The sequence below is a fragment of the Leucopleurus acutus genome (genome assembly GCF_964270905.1).
Source record: "Leucopleurus acutus genome assembly, chromosome: 9".
In the NCBI taxonomy this organism is placed as follows: domain Eukaryota; kingdom Metazoa; phylum Chordata; class Mammalia; order Artiodactyla; family Delphinidae; genus Leucopleurus; species Leucopleurus acutus.
In genome coordinates this window covers 14,597,220-14,616,321 of record NC_139144.1, presented here as the reverse complement: position 1 = coordinate 14,616,321, position 19,102 = coordinate 14,597,220, and the positions used below count along the sequence as shown (strand labels likewise).

Sequence of the window (19,102 nt, the reverse complement as noted above, 5' to 3'; positions counted from 1 at the left end):
AAAAAAAAAAAAGAAGAGAAATGAAAAACCCGACGTAGGCTTGTCTTCCTCCAGATGCAATTTTTTTGGGGGGAAATAAAACAGAGCCCAAGTCTATCAGCTGGGTTTTGTGAATTGAAGAAACCAAAGATGGAATCATTTGTGTGAATTTTTTTCAGATTTACTCAATATGCCTTCGAAGGTTGTTAACTTGTGATTAAAGGCAACGGTCCAAACCAGAACGTCGGTAAGGTATTGAGGCCAAACTTTGCTGTCCTGAATACCAAGGTGAGAGCAACCTAAGATGTCATCTCTTAAGAAAAGCAATGAAACTAGGTGATGGAGTCTTTTATCCAAAAGACTGTTCTTTCGGTTAAATTCTTTTCAGCATATTAATTTGTTTATTCTCCTACGTTGGAATCCAGGGAAGTGGTTTACTGCTAATTCTGATTCTGTTCTCCCTGCCACTGGAGGCTGTGAGAGGCACTGTGTGGAGTTTTACAGGGATGATGTCTTCTGGGCTCAGCTTCCGGTCTCCAAGCGTACACTCCCTGCCCAAGAACCATAGCATCTAAAGCTTGTCGGTAAAGTCTTTTCTAGTCTTCTAAGGCAGCTTTGCAGAAATGAAAAGACAAAGGATTTCCAGAATTCTGGGAGATGATGAGGTGTGCAAATTCGGGATCTAATCTGAGGTTAGATGGTAAAAGCTGTATACAAGTGTTTAGGCATAACCAGCAACATGCAAGAAGAAGGATGGTTCTCAGAGCCCATGACACCCATTCGTTCCACCTTCCAAGTGCTCCCTAAAAAGGAAACGTGGGCTTAAGCACTCTCAGGTTGGGGCTGAAGCAGCCTGAACATTGCAAGGTCCAGATTCTGTGGACATCCAGACTCTCGTCCAACCCCTATCTCTGGGAATTATACTCATGGAGCTCCGTATCAGGCCCAGGGAACCTACAAGATAGGATTACGAGCAGAATCTACACATTCTTTTTTTAAAAATTAATTAATTAATTTATGGCTGCGTTGGGTCTTCGTTGCTGCACGTGGGTTTCTCTAGTTGTGGCGAGCGGGGGCTACTCTTCGTTGAGCTGGGCGGGCTTCTCATTGCGTTGGCTTCTCTTGTTGCAGAGCACAGGCTCTAGGCACCTGGGCTTCTGTAGTTGTGGCACGCAGGCTCAGCAGTTGCATCTCGTGGGCTCTAGAGCGCAGGCTCAGCGGCTGTGGCGCACAGGCTTAGTTGCTCCGCGGCATGTGGGATCTTTCCGGTCCAGGGATCAGACCCGTGTCGCCTGCATTCGCAGGTGGATTCTTAACCACTGCACCACCAGGGAAGTCCGAATCTACACATTTTTAAAATTGAGGTTCAGGATCTAAGTAACAGCAGAGACAAGATTGGAATTTTTAAAGTTGTCCTTTCAGGACTTGGGGTAAAGAACAAGAATCTAAGTAGCCTTAGGTTAGGTTAGTTGTCGCTGGATCCCTCCTGGCTATGCAGGGTCTCCTGGCCAGTAGCAAGTGGCAACATAAGAAAAAATAAGAACATGATCATTATAAGGAATATCCCTGGTCTGCCCAGCTCAGGCTGAGAGCCAGGAGCTTGTAATTCTGGCCCAAGATCAAGGCCAAGGACCGAAGCCTGTTCACATCCCTGGTCAACAATAAACACATCCACCCACTTACTCCAGTTTATACCCCACAAAGCTGCCTGCATTTTCGTGTGTCTGCTTCTGAGCTGGAGAAACAAACCTAGTTGTACTCCAGCCCTGGCCTTTTGTTAAACGTGTGGGTAACGTCCAAGGCCAAGAACGCGGTAGACAAGCCAATGCTGTGAAAAGACGCCAGGCTGGAGGGAGCCAGAGCCGGCGCCTCCCTCACCTGCTGGCCCCGAGGCCCCGGGCTGGGGAGGTCTTCATCAGCTTTGATCTTGGAGCGTTTATTATGCACCAGGTCGCCGGTGCTGGTCACGGCGGACTCACTCGTGGGCTTGTTCTGTGGGTCACATTGGCAGGGACAGAGACAAAAATTAACTTCGGATCAATGAGTAGGACCACAGCTAAAACACACAAGTCGAGAATAGCGAGCGTCCCTGGCACCAGAATGATGACAGATAGGGCTCGTATTTGCACGTAGCAGAGTTCAGAACATGTATGTGTTCAGAGCCAGGACATACTGAAAAAATGGTACAAATGAACTTATTTGCAAAACAGAAATAGAGTCACAGAGGTAGAAAACAATCTTATAGTTACCAGGGGGGAAGCGGGGGAGGGAGGGATAAAGGGGAGATTGGGACTGACATATACACACTATTATATATAAAACAGATAACTAATAAGAACCTACTGTATAGCAACAGGGAGCTCTACTCAGTGCTCTGTAATGACCTACATGGGAAAAGAATCTAAAAAAGAGTGGACACATGTATATGTATAACGGATTCACTCTGCTGTACGGCAGAAAGTAACACAACACTGTAAACCAATCATACTCCAATATATATATATTTTAAAAGCCAGGATATACATGCATGAGACAGCTCTTTGTTTTTAACTCATAAGTAGCAACTCCCTGGGGCTTTTTAAGGCTAGAGGAAAAGAGCTGGGATCCAGGCTTTAACGAACTCTAATAGTGCAGGGGAAAGGGACCGGATGACAGCAACCCACTCATGGGATGTATTTTTACTGAATGGGCTATAGACAGCACAGGGTCAGAGGGAAGCCCGATCCAGTAGCCTGCTTTTCCGCCGAGGCTAAAATGACTCAGTGGAAGAAGCTCTCGTTTCCTGAGGAGCATACACACGGCACAGAATCTGAAGATGACAGCCCTGGGTTGGGACCACAGGCTGCAGTATGGAAGCGGTGAGGATGCCACTGGCCTGCGCGTATTCATAGCTGATGTGGCCCCGTGGCTCTCCTCTATGATTCCCAAGACAGACCAGGTCATCGAGCTGTCTCTCTCACCTGTGAGGACTCGGAAGGGCCGGAGGTGACCTGGACAGGGTTCAGAACCGCAGGGATCCCGGGAATAGGCCTCTGTGTCGGGAAAGTTGGGGCGGGGTGGATGAGCGGAGGGCTGTGTCCAAAGGCCGAGCCTAAGCTCTGCTGTCGGCTTAAGATCTGCTGATGCATATGGAGAGACACGGGTGCAGAAGGGTAGGTGAAGCTCAGGGCAGGGCTGCGGGTGGGAGATAAAGGGAAAACCATCATTTACACGGGACACAGAGACCAGTGCACCTTTATACCTAGTTTTTTCCCCCAAATCGCAACAGGGCTGTGCATTTAAATTAAAAGGTAAAAATGATCGACGAACATCTCGAAACTTCCTAGAGAAAGCTGACGGCCCAGACAGGACACGCATGGGCGTTGGCACAGACACGCAGACCTGAGATAAACTTCAGCAGAACGGAAGCAAAAGGCATCGGCTCAATAACAACTATTTATTGCAATAACAAACTTTCTATAACAAAGAGAATGGGTGACTACATGCTTTATAGTACTTTTCTCAGCTCCGCATCCCACATGTTCCCATGCACGGAGCAATTCTTTTCATCTATGCTCCCCCTGCACGCTTTCATAAGTCTCCAGATCTTATTACAAGAAGAAAGAAAATCAATTGGTTAAATGTGTTTTGAACACCATGCTTGTCATATCACTCATTTGTTTGTAAAGATGGAAAGCTTGGTTCATCCTGAATGCCACCTAAAGAATTTCCATCAGTGCCGTCTGGTTACAGAAGCTGATGGATTAACCTCTCCTGGCTGAAATCGGTGATCAATGGGCTTTGATTGAGGAATATTCCAATGGGAGAGCATCCGCTCCCTCTTGCAGCTAAGGAGCATTAAATGTCTATTAGCGCCCATTATACATGCTAATGCCTGTCACCACTTCATTATGCCAGAGTATTTCCCGGGCGACAGGAAGTTCTAAGGAAGTCACACCATCACCTAAAGATTTCTGGGCTAGTAGGCGGTGCCAAATCGTCCTCTGCACCACCATAGTTTAGGAATCCAATCCTCTTAAAAGAAAGAAGCGCTCTCGAGGAATCTGCCGATGGCTTAAAAAAATGCCTGAAACACTGTAATGGCATTTGTGAAAATTTCTTCCTTTAAAAACACTCAGTGGGGGAAATATATATATATATATATATATATATATATATATGTATGTATGTATATATACACACACGTAGATATTCTCTCCATCCTGCTGTGTAAGGCCCAGAAAGAATCAGGGTTTCTTGCAAAGTCAAAGGTAGAATTCACGCAAATGTCCCAATCTGGTGGGTTAATTACTATTGCTGTTAAGCGCATTAGCTGAGACTATAATAATTACAATAACAAAATTCAAACCATTTCAACAACTTTAAGTAATAACGCCGAAGACATACTCCCTTCATTAATGGGACTCCACGTTTTGCCCCTTTGACTACAATCCACAAAAAGGTGGTTTCAATGGGATTACATTACTATTATTCCTACGGAGAGCCTTGCATTACAATAGCTTGCCCATTTAAGACTGAATATCATTAAGAATACCCTAGGAGAATTTCACAGGGCTTGGAGGAACTCTCCTTTCATTCTGTATTGTATTTCTTTAATAAAGGAGAGCAGAAACCTGGTGAAAACAGTCATTGTTCACAGTAAGTTAGGGAGAAATCACTAATAATATTCTGTTTCTGCAGCGCTATAGTTTCTGCCAGTGTTTCGGAAAGCAACCATGAATGATTACAGCAAGACTCAGCTAAGGTAGCTGTGTGGATGATTGATAGGGCGTTAATCAAAAGATGCATATCTGCCTCAGAATTTGTTCACAAGCTTTCTTCTAATAGCTGATTTCATGTTCACTGAGCTCTGTGCCAGTTTGTCCAATTTATTTTTTGGTGTACAAGCCATTCATCAAAAAACACAATGATTTAACCCACCCCCCCACCTTTCCTTTCGGTGAATGGGTATTACTAAGTGTAACTACCTTATTCTGTTCATTAAAAAAATAAAGGAAAACTAAGAGACCCCACCACACACATATTTATAATGTGATATGGACTTTGCACAAACCTCCATGCATCTTTCCTGAGTTTCATGAGCTTGAACGAGCAGGTGGGCTTGGGAAGGGGGCCCCTTGGGTCATGTACACCTCTCATTCTGGGGGGCCCAATATTGGGGGGCTCAAAAAAGTCAGGACCCAATTAAGAAGCCAGACCATTCGAGAACACGTTTCACAAGGCAGAAAATGCCCTCAGTTTTGTATGTAATGCAATTTACAAATGTTAATAGCCAGACAGAGCAGGTCGATTTTTACTCTTAAAAATATGTAGAAGACAAAAGGAAGGACCAGCTTTGGTGCTGCAGCCCCCATCCCCAGGTGCAAAGTCTCTGACCTCAGATGCAGGAGAGGCTGCGACAGCTTTCAACCCATGTGGGTAACATCCCCTTTTGGGGCTGCGTTTTCGCTGGTCAAACCAGGGGACAGGAATAAACCTTCCCTAAAATCCATGTCAACTATCAGATTCCAAAGGATATGAGAACATACAGGATGGACCAGCGATTTTTAGCAGTCCCTGATTATTCATAAGGAGGGACTGCTAAGGGAAACCCTCTCTCCTCTGCGTGCAAAGAGCTGGGCAACAGTGCTCACAGGGGAAGACCTCGTGTCACCCCACAAGAGCGGGCGCTGCCGTCAGCTCCTGGAAGGAAGGCTGCTTGCTCCGGATTACAAAGCCTGTGCATGGAAAGAACGTCCGAGGACTTCCCACCGGTGGCGGGGGGGCCAGGGGATCGGGGCCACCACCCCCTGCTCTCTGACCCCAAGTGAGCTGTCTTCCTAAGCTCTGCATCCCGGTACTTGCTGTGTCTTTCCAGAAGCCAGCCTAGCTGCTTCCTTTTGGTCACTCAAATTCCAGCTTAGGTGTCACCTCCTCAGACACAGGGACCTCCTAAGCCTGAGGCCCCCATCAAAACAAGCCCCCTCTGCAGCTCCTCGCCCCATGATGCTCTGCTGTTTGACACTTGTATTCTCACTGCAGGATGAGGCTCTCTGAAACCATATTCTCTCCCTCCCTCTGCAATGGAAGGTCTAGGGGATCTGGGCTCTGGTCTGTCTTGTCCCCCACTGACCCCTGGTGCCCGGAACACTGCCTGGCATGGGGCAGCCCCTCGAGATGAGTCAGTGAGTGACCGAACCACCCCCATTAGGTATGAGTTTCTTGCTGCTGCTGCAACACATCACCACAAACTTCGTTGTTTTAAAACAAAATACGCTTGCCATCTCAGAGCTCCAGAGGTCAGAATTCTCAGATGGGTGGGCAGGACTGCGTTTCTCTGGAAATCCCTGGCACCTGGCCTCTTCCCGCTTCTAGAGGCTGCTTCCATCCACGGTTCATCGTCCCACCTCAACCCGACCTCCTCCTCTGATTCCCTGTAACTCCGACACCCTCCTGCCTCCCTTTTATAAGGACCCTTGTGATTATACTAGGGCCACCTGATCATCTCCTCATCTCAAAACCCTTAACTGGACACCAACGATCACCTATTGCATGATTCCACTGGCAAGTTCAAAACTGAGGAAAACTGTAAGGCCACACACTGTAAGTTCAGATGTGTTAAAGTCTACGTGGTAACCTTTGGAGGTAACCTTTGGTGTCCAGCTTCTTTGGTCACAATTGTGTTTGTGATATCTTTTCATGTTGCTGCATTGAGTTGAGCTCCAATCATTTCCTTTGCTGAATAGTATCTTAGAGTCTAAGTATAGCACGCTTGCTATGTACGCTCCTTATATGTTCTATGCACGGTCTTTTGCTGCATCTCAGGGTGTTGTGGTTTGCTGTTACACACAAAGCTGCTACGAAGACTATTAAAAAAACAAACAAAAACTCTTAACTGAATCACAGCTACACAATTCTTTTGGCCCTGTAAGGTGATATATTCACAGCTTCCGGGGAGTCAGATGTGGACATCTTTGGGGGCCATTATTCTGCATACCGAACTCAGAACAGTCCCTTCAAAGAAAAGCAATTTGACAACGTGTTTATAAAACAGTACAAAGGTAGTAACAGTACAAAAGTCCTCTGTGCATTTTTATAGAACTTCAGCTGCTGAGGACAGACTGCTGGTTTACAGAGGTCAGAATTTTCTTTGAAAAGTAAATTCTCTTTTTAGAAGCCCCGAAAAAAAAATCTTCCTAAACAGTTCATGTATTCGTTCCATAATTTCCTAGAAATACAAAGTATTGACATTGTTGAAAAATTTTATACATTGCTTCTGTCTCCTCTCAAGAAGGACACAGTCGGGCTTCCCTGGTGGCGCAGTGGTTGAGAGTCCGCCTGCCAATACAGGGGTCGTGGGTTCGTGCCCCGGTCCGGGAAGATCCCACATGCCGCGGAGCGGCTGGGCCCGTGAGCCATGGCCGCTGAGCCTGCGCTCCGCAACGGGAGAGGCCACAACAGTAAGAGGCCCGCGTACAGCAAAAAAAAAAAAAAAAAAAGAAGGACACAGTCTAGTCTAAAACATGGTCCACCTGAGCTTTATGACCTCAAAGCCTTTACATTTCTGCTCACCCTGTTCTTTCCTCTGGATCAACTGAAGAGCAATTAAGTTTATGTTCTGATTTTTGAATTCTCTTCACTCAACATTTAATCAAGTATAATTTAAAAAATTTTTATAGCATTTACTTCTCTTCTAGATGACTACATGAGAGACGGGATAATTAAAAACACACGTTTATAAGAATGTGACTTGCAACTGTTAATCTATATTTAATCGGTAAGATCGCTAGAAAGTGTCAGATGGCCCAGATCTTCCCAAGCAATGTGCTAACACAGTCACCCAAAAGTAAGTGTTAGGGAGGATAGGAAAAAGAAGTACCAAGGTGATAAAGTCTGAGGAATACAGCCCCGGGGGTCCCTGGAATTACTTAATACTTGAATGTGTGTTCCAAGTGTCCCAGCCCCGATATGGTTCGTAGCAACATTTGGAGGAGATTTTAGAGACTAGCGTTCCTCACAGAACACTTGGAGAAACAGTCTTCTAGGACCACAGTTAGAACAGTCTGCAATAACCTATATGGGAAAAACATCTGAAAATGAATGAATATATGTATATGTATAACTGAATCACTGTGCTGTACACCTGAAACTAACAACATTGTAAATCAACTCGACTCCAATAGAATTTTTGAAAAATTATAAAAGGAAGAAAAAAGAAAGCCAGAATAAATTAATTCAAATGTTAATCTGTCCTGTATTTTCCTAAAAAGCAGAAAATGAGAAAAATGTGGATTTTCGATCTCTGACTATAGTGTGTGTGGTGTCCTCCCACCAAGTATAATTTTCACCCATCAAAACCGAGTTACGGCTACCGAAGTCTTAGTTTTATAAAATACCTTAAAGGAGCACTCGTTACATGGTAGGCAGTGACTTGGGGGCCGAATTCTAAATAAGGATAACTACCGAGGTCAATTTCCCTTTTATTCTTTGCTCTGAGCTGAGTTAAAAGTGATCAGCAAATCGCTGTCTGAGTGGGAACTATTTCTTCTATTTTCCAAAAATTTAATGTTAAAATTCCCAAAGTCTGAATCGTTAAGAAAGTTTTGATGTATTTATTCTCCATCACAAATCCGAAGTAACGTTTTGTCAATACACTTTTCAAACTGGGGTCAAATTTTGCAAACCGGGTCTTATTTCTGAATATTGCAGTAAATAGCCCAGTAACCCCTCCCTTATCTGGAACTCTTCTGTCTGGGAATCTCAACAACTATGCTCAATCTGGTTGAAATCTGGGGTGTAATTAGAAAGACAGGATGTTAAACAACTAAAATAAACATCATAATAGGTTTAACTGAATAACTGAATCAATTTGCTATACAGCAGTAATTAACACAACAACTGTAAACCAAATATACTTCAATAAAAAAAATTTTTTAAATAAAAAATAAATATCGTCAAATCCACACACTCGTTCATTAATTCAACCAGTTTTAGCCGAGTACTTTCTACAGATCCCTTTTATATATCCAAAGAATAAGATAATTATTTGTAACTGGAAAGTTACATATTAACTGTAATCAATACATACAACTTTGAGATCCATCATCACGCTTGACTTTCACAACAAACATTATTTTTTTCACACCAAGGAAGTGATGTGCGTCAACATTTGTACAGAGCCTCTCTGATCAATCCGTAAATTCATATTTAATTACAGAAATGCTATATTAGTGGGGGACACTAAAAGTTCATACTGTAGAAGATCATTTGTTAAGATGTATTCAACCCTATTATACATACAGGCATTTCAAAGTCATTAATATTCAAGTCAAAAAGATAAAAACCAATTAAAATAGCATGTGAGACAATCCTGAAATGTCTTTTAAAAACACTTCAGGAACTCTGCATATGGCAGAGGATAAGAGGATGGGGGATGGGCTGGATAACTGAATACCAGTACAATAAATAAAGCAGCGTGATGTGAGCCGCTGTAGTCCTTCATATCGGGAGGGCAGATAGAGCCAATTACAATACTGAAGAGGTCTGTTTCTAACTAAAAGTGAATGTCAAAAAACTCGGGGGAATTCCCTGGCGGTCCAGCAGTTAGGACTCTGCGCTTCCACTGCAGGGGGCGCGGGTTCCATCCCTGGTCAGCGAACTAAGATCCCGCATGCCATTCAGCATGGCCAAAAAAGAAAAAAATAAATCGGAAGTATAAGAAAGATGGCAAGAGGATGGATCACCCAGCCACCGCATACTTACAGGTAAAAGTTTCTTTTTATTGTTTAATGATGTCAATGCACATGGCATTTACCCATTTTCAAAAAAAAAAAAAATCGTAGTTTTTCCTTAGAGCTGCATGGAACATCTCCTTCCACTGAGTCTCAGGGCTGGGGTTCCTCTGTGCTAATGTGGGGAAGGACGAGGGAGGTTGCCGGGAACTCAGCCGAAAGGCTCATCATCAGTTTCCAGGTTCATCTCCGGAAACCCTCCCTGACCTGGAGGACCAGGCATGGAGCTGGGCTGGCCTGAGATTGATGAGAGAATTAAACCAGAGCAGAGCCCTGACATGGGTGGTCACAGGAAGGCCTGAGTCACAAAGGCACCATCTCTTACCCAAAGTGAAGAGGAGAGAAGAGTATGTGGCAGCTATATATTCTTAGGAAATGTTTTAAATGTAAAATCAATGCTAACGACCTATACACACATTTTTTTTCAACTGCCCTAGTTGGTCAGTTTTCTTCAGATGTGAATTTTTAAGACTTCCTTAAAAGGAACTCATGTGATGCTTTTATAATGTATTTCTTCAGGTCGGGCACTGGGATTAAGAAACTTCATGCTGCAGTCTAAATGTCCATCAACAAACGAATAAATAAAGAATATGTGGTATATATATACAATGGAACACTACTCAGCAATGAAAAAGAATGAAATAATACCATTTGCAGCAACATGGATGGACCTACAGATTATCATACCAGGTGAAGTAAGTCAGAGAAAGACAAATATCATGTGATATCACTTATATGTAGAATATAAAACATGCTGACACAAATGAACTTATCTACGAAACAGAAACAGACTCATAGGCATAGAGAACAAATTTATGGTTGCCAAAGGGGATACCAGGAAGGGGGCAGGGGAGAGATAATTAGGAGTTTAGGATTAACATGTACACTCCACTATATATAAAAGAGGTAAACAAGGCCCTACTACATAACACAGGGAACTATACTCAATATCTTGTAATAACCTATAATGGGGCTTCCCTGGTGTCCGCCTGCCGATGCGGGGGACGCGGGTTCGTGCCCGGGTCCGGGAAGATCCCACATGCCGTGCAGCGTCTGGGCCCGTGAGCCATAGCCGCTGAGCCTGCACGTCCGGAGCCTGTGCTCCGCAACGGGAGAGGCCACAGTGGTGAGACGCCCGCGTACCGCAAAAAAAAAAAAAAAATTCTAACCTATAATGGAAAATAATTTGAAAAAGAATATATATACACAAATGTATAACTGAATCACTTTGCTGTATACTTGAAACTAACACACCATTGTAAATTAACTATACTTTGATAAAAGAGAAAAAAAAAAACTTCATGTTGCAGTTAACCCAGTTTTCTATAGGCTGACGAATCCAAGGACGCTATTTCCTTTTCAGTGTCCCATCTCTCCTATTTCTTGTTCATGAAACCAGTACTGGAGGTGGAGTCAGGCAACAGTCCACACTGTAACATGGGGGCCCCCAAATTTCAGAAACTGGCTTCAAGGAAAGAGAGAGGAAGGGGGAGAAGGAGGCATCTAATCAAAACCAACTTTGTGGTTACTTTGTGGTTGTCATACTAATGAGGTCGTCCACTTTCTGGTTCCAGCTGTGGAATTTACTGTACCACAGCTGCCATTCAAAGGAAGAACAATTCTTCCCGGTTTTGCAGAGAACAGGCCAACAGCCATTATCATCTGTATACATGTCGGTATAGGGACACACACGCATGCACGTGCTTCTATTTGAAAGTAAAAAAGTAAAGCTTCCACGTCCATCCATAAAAGCCCCCCGGGGCAAGTTCACTGGAAAACCCAGCAGCCTCGGAAGAAGTAATGAGCCCACGCGTAAGGACCCACATGCTCACAAAATGAGTTAAGTATCATCCCGATGTTTACACCGAGGCATATGCACTCTTTCAATACTGCTTTGGACAAAAATACATTAGGCTTTCTAGGATGCAAGAGTCCTAAAAGGCTTTAGAAGCTGGGTTGCCACTAAACAGACAAAACCTCCAAGAACATATATAGCAGTAACACACTCTCCAGTGAGATGTGGCCTGAAGCACCCAAATCATGTAACTGGTCAGCCACGTAGACATGGTCAGAAAAAGCATCACCAACGCTTTAAAAACATCGCCAGACATTATTATATGCCTCTTATAAATAGCATCTCCTTCCAATCGTTTTAGTCGTACCTCCCATTGGAGGATTTTTAAGAGAGAAGGATATAAGGGGAACAGGAGAGGAAATTCAGTTAGACCTGGCAGTTTCGCCCATGTAAGCAGTTGAGCGCCTTTGATTCAGCCTGTGAAACTGCCCGGTCCTTGAAACAAGGCAGCCTCACCGGGGCCTTGAAGGCTTCCTACGGTTCTGGGATCAGCGGTCCACCCTGCTCATGGTCTGGCCCTGCCCACCTCCAACCTTGTGCTGATTGGAGGCCTTTCCCTTCCGTGAGTTCCGTGAGGACAGGAATCGTGTCTCTCATTCATCTCTGCAGCCCTCACGTCCTGCACAGCAACCAGCACACAGTTGAGTATGCAGTCAAATATTTGCGAAATGAAGGAGTAACGGACTAAATGGAAGACTACCTCAAACCAATGGCCACACCTGGAAGTAAATGAAAACTGTCCTTTTTAGTGAGGATTCATTATTTTCACTGATTCTAGGGGAAGAGAAGGTTGTCTCGTCGTTTTTAGAAGATGCAGTCAGAGAGTTTCAAGGACCCTGGTCATTGGGCTGTGGATTCATCGATTCTTTGATGTTTCCCACCCAAGTCATCTCGTGTTGTTTGTCTGACACGCATGAGTTGACTCATGGCAGGTAACAGCGCAGAGTCAAGCTGCTGTGGAGGCCGAGGTGATTCCTACCATTCTCAGGAAGTGGCACTGGACCTGCCAGATACATCCTCACTCCGGGGCCTGATGTCTGGGAGGGCTGACGCCGCGCAGAAGAAAAGACCCCTGCTCTCTGGTCACCGGGCAGAGCTGGTCAGTGCCAGCCACAGAAAACACGCACTGATTTGTGAGGCTGCGCTCTGGGCACTCAGCTCTCATCTTCATTGAGATGTCTGTCCTGGCCGAACCAGACCTGAAACTACTAAGGATATGAAGCCATCTTCATCTTCGCCGTTAAACCCAAAGTGAGAAAGCTGTAACTGGCGGGTTAGAAATGAACAGATTACTCATTTCTTCATTCCCTTTACTTTTGCTAGAAGATGGAAGATGAGGGTCAGTTGAAGCACTTTCTCCTCCGATGGGAGCTCGATTTCTAGGGGAAGGTATTAGCAGGGGTCAAACTATTTCCAATTTAACGCCATTAACTGGACATTTATAATACTAGCCTTAACCAGAGAGGGTGGGGCTTAACAGGCTGTATGTGATAAATGTGAATCGTCTAGTCTTAGACAGGAGTCTTCAGGGTGATGGAGAAGTTAGAACTTTTTGAGACAGTTAACTATTTCACAACATCCTTTTAAGTGCACGGGGTTATTTTTCTGAATGATGTTCTCAGTTATGATATAAAAAAGACTTTTGCTATACATTTGGACAATATGTTTTAATCAGTTAGCCGTAATCAAGTACTATGTTTTAAGATGTAGCTAAGCTTCTGTGAATAAATATGTGCTTTATATGGAATTCTTATAGCAGTCTGAATTATTAAGTAAATACATAAACATAAGAACCATATACAAACTGAGGATAGACATTTGCTTTTTTATCCCTTTATTTTGTGTCCATCCCTCTGTATATCCATGTAACTGTCAACCTACGGATATACGATATACTATCCATATACACTATAACCTTCTGAAAGCCAGCATTATTCATCCACCACATGGAAACTTCCTTTTAATAAGGAGGGCGATTAGAATTCTAATGGCTCATTAAAGAGCTCCTTCATTTATTCACTCCAGAAATATTTGTTGAGTGGTATCAAGGTGACAGGGCACAGATGTTGTGAGCTGGGAAGTGTGGCCATGAACAAAACATACACAGTCCTAGACCTTCTGGCATTTGTATTCTAGTAGAGGGAGACATATAGCAACTACCAGATGAGCGAGTAAACAGAAGAATTTCGAACGGTGGTCCCTACTATTACCAGCCTCTTAGAGAATAGCATTTGAACTGGGATACACGTGTGAAGGAGATTTTTTTAGAAAACTGAATGTGTGTCATTACACACTGAAAAACATCTTTAGAAACTGACCCCATTACTATATGCACTGACAACACGAGAAGCAGATTAGGATTAGAAAACATGTAAGTGTGCAAGTCAAACGTGTTTGGGGCAAACTAAAAAGCAAGGAATTGGAGGGCTGGTCCTCTTGCAAAACCCTCCGTGCTGATGCATAAGACAAGAATAACACTACGCTTTCCAAAACTGCTGTCAGATGAAAACAGTGAGCGCTTCTTGTGCCTGCCGTGTCCCTGGGTACAAAGCAGAGATGAGATGCACTCCTGTATCTTTCCCTCTTGAGAAAGTTACCCTTTGTAGATTTCTTCATGCTGCTTCCCTTCCCGTCAGCCACCAGCCCTACCACTTACTGAGGAGTCCTCCAGTCGGTCTTTAGATTTCACAAAGCGAAACTTGGAACAGAGCAAGTGAAGCACTAACGCTACTCCGGCTAAAGGACTGGCAGGTGGTGCCGGTCGTAATTCTTCTAATTATTGTATTGTTCCAGCAAGCCGATCTCATCTTGGGTTATCTGTATTACTTTATATGCATCAGAAGCTACATCTTATCCTAGCACACAGGGGCTGTGTACTGAAGAATGAGAGGTCAGATTGCAAGAGAGAAGACAGACTGGTGAGGCGCTGAAGGGAAGAAAGACCTGTGTGCCCGACGGCCCTGGTCACCTGACTGCAAACGGGTCTCCTGGGGCCTGACTGGACTTAGGAATCTCTGCTTCCAGCTCAAATGAGAATAATCAGATCTGTGGTAGCTCCTCGGAGGCAGGGGACAATGATTATTCCAAGTCAGGATACTGACAGTCTCTCAAGGACTGGTACTAGATTACCTGGGAAAGGTGAGGAGATGAGGAAACGGGTGAAGACGCCAGGGTAAGAATAAAGACAGCACTGAGACTATCTGTGTACCGCTTTCGAATCTAAGTCCTGTAGAGGCTGTGAAAAGTCACGGTAGCTGGGCAGAGAGCAGAAGGGAAGAAAAAACGCTCACCAAGTGATTCTGTGTGAATATCATTCCTGTGAATTTCACTGTGGACCTCATTTCCACCACTTTGATGCTATGACTTCTAGTCGAGCCACATAATAATGATATGATTTCAGCAAACTGAAATAAGGTCGATGGCCACCTATGAGCCCAGGGAAATCTGCCAGGAGTGCAGAACAGCCAGGTCGTGGTTTGGAGATGGGCGTACTTCCTCGGAGACAGATTGGGGTGATCACATTGGGGGTAGCATGGCCAGGCCCCGGTAGCTCATCCTCGGGACGGACCACCAGGAGTAGTTCTCCTGCGGCTCTGCCCATGGGCAGGGGTCTTCATCCAGGCCCTGCCCATACACACCAGCTTTAATAAAAGGTACCCCTTTCCTCTACAGTGGCTGTCTTGTCTGTAGTTTACAAATGTGAAGACTGAATTTCAGAGCCTACAGGCAAGTAAGGTCTGCACAGCGGGTGGCAAAGCTGGAATCTGACTACAGTTTTGCCCGACTCCAAAGCCTCCCTTCGTGTCTACATCAGCTAACCCTGAAACAATCCCCTCTGTAAGTACGGACTGCTATCGTACAAGCAGAGTTATTTGCTCTGTTCCGTGTTTCCACACTTTCCTGACCATATTAAAAGACAGATGCTGCAGAAAATGACATCATATCAAAATGGGGATTTATAATATTTCAACGTTAACGTGCCTGCCAAGGAGGATTGTTGATAGCTGAACAAGCAAAGAATTAAAACCGTAATGGAAACATTAAGGACAAAAAATAATGGTATTCATCATTTCTAGTAAATATGGTATGTGACTATTGCTAACACATTTTTTCTTTTTCTGGACTGTTAGGGCTTCCCTAATATGTATATTAATCATGGAAGACCCATATATTCCTTTAGACTTAAAACCCTTCTGTCCCCTTTTCTTTCTTCCTCCCAATGCACACTTTTCCCCCGTGAGACAAGACTCACGTCTGGTCTTTTTTCTCTTTTTTGGTCATGTCGCACGGTCTGTGGGACCTTAGTGTCCCGACCAGGAATCGAATCCACACCCCCTGCAGTGGAAGTGTGGAGTCCTAACCACTGGACCGCCAGGGAAGTCCCACTTCTGTTTTTTTGATTTCTGTCCCTGTCCTTGCAAGTGTGCCCAAATCAGGTACAAAGTTGGTTTTCCTTCTAGGGAACTATAACTAGTAAGAAGATAAAAAGATTGCCATTACTCACTGTCTCTAGGAAGGGGATTTCATTCCTGAATAAGTACGATTTCTCTAAATGGGCTGCTAACTGATGTCTGCAAAATAATTCTTTTCGGCCCAATAATTGGCTCTGGAACTCATCGTAGTGAAATGCAACCTGCATCCGCATCCCGGGTCCTCCCCGGTGTCCTGTTGCAATCCTTCCTTGTAGGTAGTCAGTACCGCAAACGCAAGGTGCAGGCGAGCAGTGACGTTTTGTTAAAGAAACACATCATGGATTTGGGGGAAATACATACCTGATTGCACTTGCAGATAAGTGGCCGTAAGAGCCACTTGCTGAAGAGCTGCTGCGGGAATTATTGAGAATGGTGACCAAGGAGTTGGGAGACGTCCTGATCATGGTCTGAAGGTCAAAGCTATGATCGGACAGTGGTGATATGGACAGTGTACGTTTTCGGCTTGGCCTGGCTGACAGCCGGGGGCTGGGGAATCTGGTGCCTGTTGTATAAACAAAACAGAACCTGATTACCTGCGGCTGGACTCTGTACCCATTATCTGCTCCGACTACCCCGCGTGGAAGAAGTGAAGGATAAGAAGCCGGCGACTGGCGTTGACAAGTACCTCTCTCCTCCACTTGTGATCTACTGGGTACAATTGAGGAAATTAGGGAGAAATATTTATCTTCCAGGGGCTTACCTCGGGGGAGCTCTGTTTATTAATGTGCAGACAAAATGATAAATTGCTAAACAAAAGGGAGAGACTTTTTATGTGTTCTCCCTCTCATTTCCAGTGATTTATGAATCTGACAGCTGCTTAGATATGCTCATCATTAATTCACCGCCAGCGACAAAGACAGTGGTTCCCACAGTCGCACCGCCCTCCACCCTCCCCACCGCAATGCACACCGTTTTAAGGCAATGAGCCGAAGGGAAAAAAATGAATTAAAGTATCCTAAGATTAAAACAATCCAGCTTAGTTATGCCCGCATTTCCCCATGATTTCTGTAGTTATCTGATCCACGGAATACTTACGGCTTTACTGACAAAACTGATAAATACGTTATCCTAAATTAATGGTTCTCGATGGGGGGGGGGGCGATGTTGCCCCCAGGGGACATGTGACAACATCTGGAGATATTTTGGTTATCACAACTCACGGGGTGCTAGAAACATCTAGAGGCCAGGGAAGCTGCTGCACACCTGGGAATGGGCAGGGCAGCACCCCCGCCATGAAGAATCGTCTGGCACCCGTAGCACTGAGATGGAGGAATGCTGCCCTAAATTCCCCATAATCTATACAGCCTAAGTCCCAAGAAACATTTAAAAGCTTGGGACGTGGCTTGTTTACAGATTTTCCAAGGTTGGGGGAGAAAAACCCTGCAAGCATTATAATAAGATAACATGAGTCAATTTTAAGCCTCTGGTTATTAGATCAGTCAATCGATTAATTAATTCTCTGCATTTATAAGAGTTTTGAGACTTCAAGAAGATTCCACTGATGAAGTTCTATTCTGGAGGTTAGTAAATCACACTTAAACACCTGCCAACTTAATACAATACTTTTTACATGGAGAGTTAAAAATTAAATGTCCATTTGCCTTCAGTTTGGTAGATGGTAGAGATTTGAATTAGGGCAGAGCTATGCATGTGGCCCACAGGCCCACTCCTGCCTTTTCTAAGGTCACATTTATATTACAGAGTCATCAAACTAAAGTTTAATGACAGAATGAGAACATAATACCACTAGGTAAGAGGAAAATCAAACATGATACTTTTAAGAAATAACGGAGGGTTTCTATTTCAAAGCATGGGTACACCTGCTTACAGGGACATGGCAATTTTGGGGTCCCTGGAAAACTGAAGTAGAAGGTAAGCCTTCTTTATAGAAAAAAGTCTAGGCACTTGGTCTCCAGAAAACTCATTGGGAACATTTTCTTCACCAGAGATGGACCTGGATACAAGATAACAATCCAACATATGCTTTGAGATGATTTAATGAAGTGCAATAGATGAATATGAAAGACTCTATAGATAATGTTATAGAGATGAATAGATATACTTTATAGTGAATAAAAATAAATCACAAACTGGAACTTAGTACCATCCATGTATATGAAACTGGAAAACCAATCTGAATGACAAATGTGGTACCTACTCAAAGCTTTCTTTCAGGCACATTGAAAATTGAATTTCTTCATTTAGAATAGTTTCATTACCAACCTGACTTAGGCCATGGTCGTACAAAAATAACAATCCCACTATGTTCACAGCTCTTAGTATTTAAACCAGCATCTTACTTTTATTATGGCATCTGCCTTACACATAAATGTCTCCTTTTTACTCACTATGAGAGGCTAATTTCATCCTAAAAGTTTTTCAGTGAAGAAATGCATTCCACTTCCAAAGGATTCCAAGGACAAACCAGACTTCTGGTCAGTTTCCATATCATCCTCGAGAGTAACCATTCTCAGTGGGATTCAGTGATCCCTGGCAGAGTTAGAAGTAACAGGACATTCCAGATAGAGCTGATTTCCTGATTTTTTAAAAAACACTAAATAGATAAGGAGGCCGTCTGAGGGCTATAAAACACCAGAGGCCTATATCCCCATCACATCATCCAAGGACAGAGCCCAGGGCCTGGCTTCATCCCTTCCACAGAAGCCTCCAGGTTGCCCAAGGCCTGGATGGTCCGGCTCCTCTGCTTTTCCCTCCAAGATGGGTATTTATTTAAGTCAGTTTCCACCAGTATAAATAGTGTGGTTTTCATGAGTGTCTAGGATTTCTCCAGGATATTCCTTATAGGGATTACTTGCTCTCCTGTCTTTAAAGGTCACTAGAATCCCAAAAAGTAGAATTAGAGCCATAAAACAGACTTGTTCATTCTAATGTGCAACACATAAATACTCTATCCTGAAGCTGGCTGAAACCCAGGTAGGCCCATTGTTGGCACATTTAAAAGTCAGCTGCTCATCTGAATCCAGTTTATTGCCGCTTCTGCTAATGGAAGAGTCCTGAAGAGCTGT

The 19,102-nt window shown here is 44.0% G+C and overlaps 1 protein-coding gene across 1 annotated transcript in view; it reads right to left on the bottom strand.

Annotated features, from left to right (window-relative positions):
- Window positions 1–19,102, bottom strand: part of GLI3 (GLI family zinc finger 3) — a gene marked incomplete at its 3' end in the record, with an annotated part of 271,120 nt that overhangs the window by 62,788 nt on the left and 189,230 nt on the right. The window contains exons 7-9 of the mRNA XM_082845989.1: window positions 16,377–16,578; window positions 2,940–3,153; window positions 1,858–1,971 (exon numbers count right to left, since the gene is read on the bottom strand). Coding sequence (XP_082702115.1) covers window positions 1,858–1,971; window positions 2,940–3,153; window positions 16,377–16,578 — 530 coding nt within the window. The remainder of the gene's footprint in view (window positions 1–1,857; window positions 1,972–2,939; window positions 3,154–16,376; window positions 16,579–19,102) is intronic.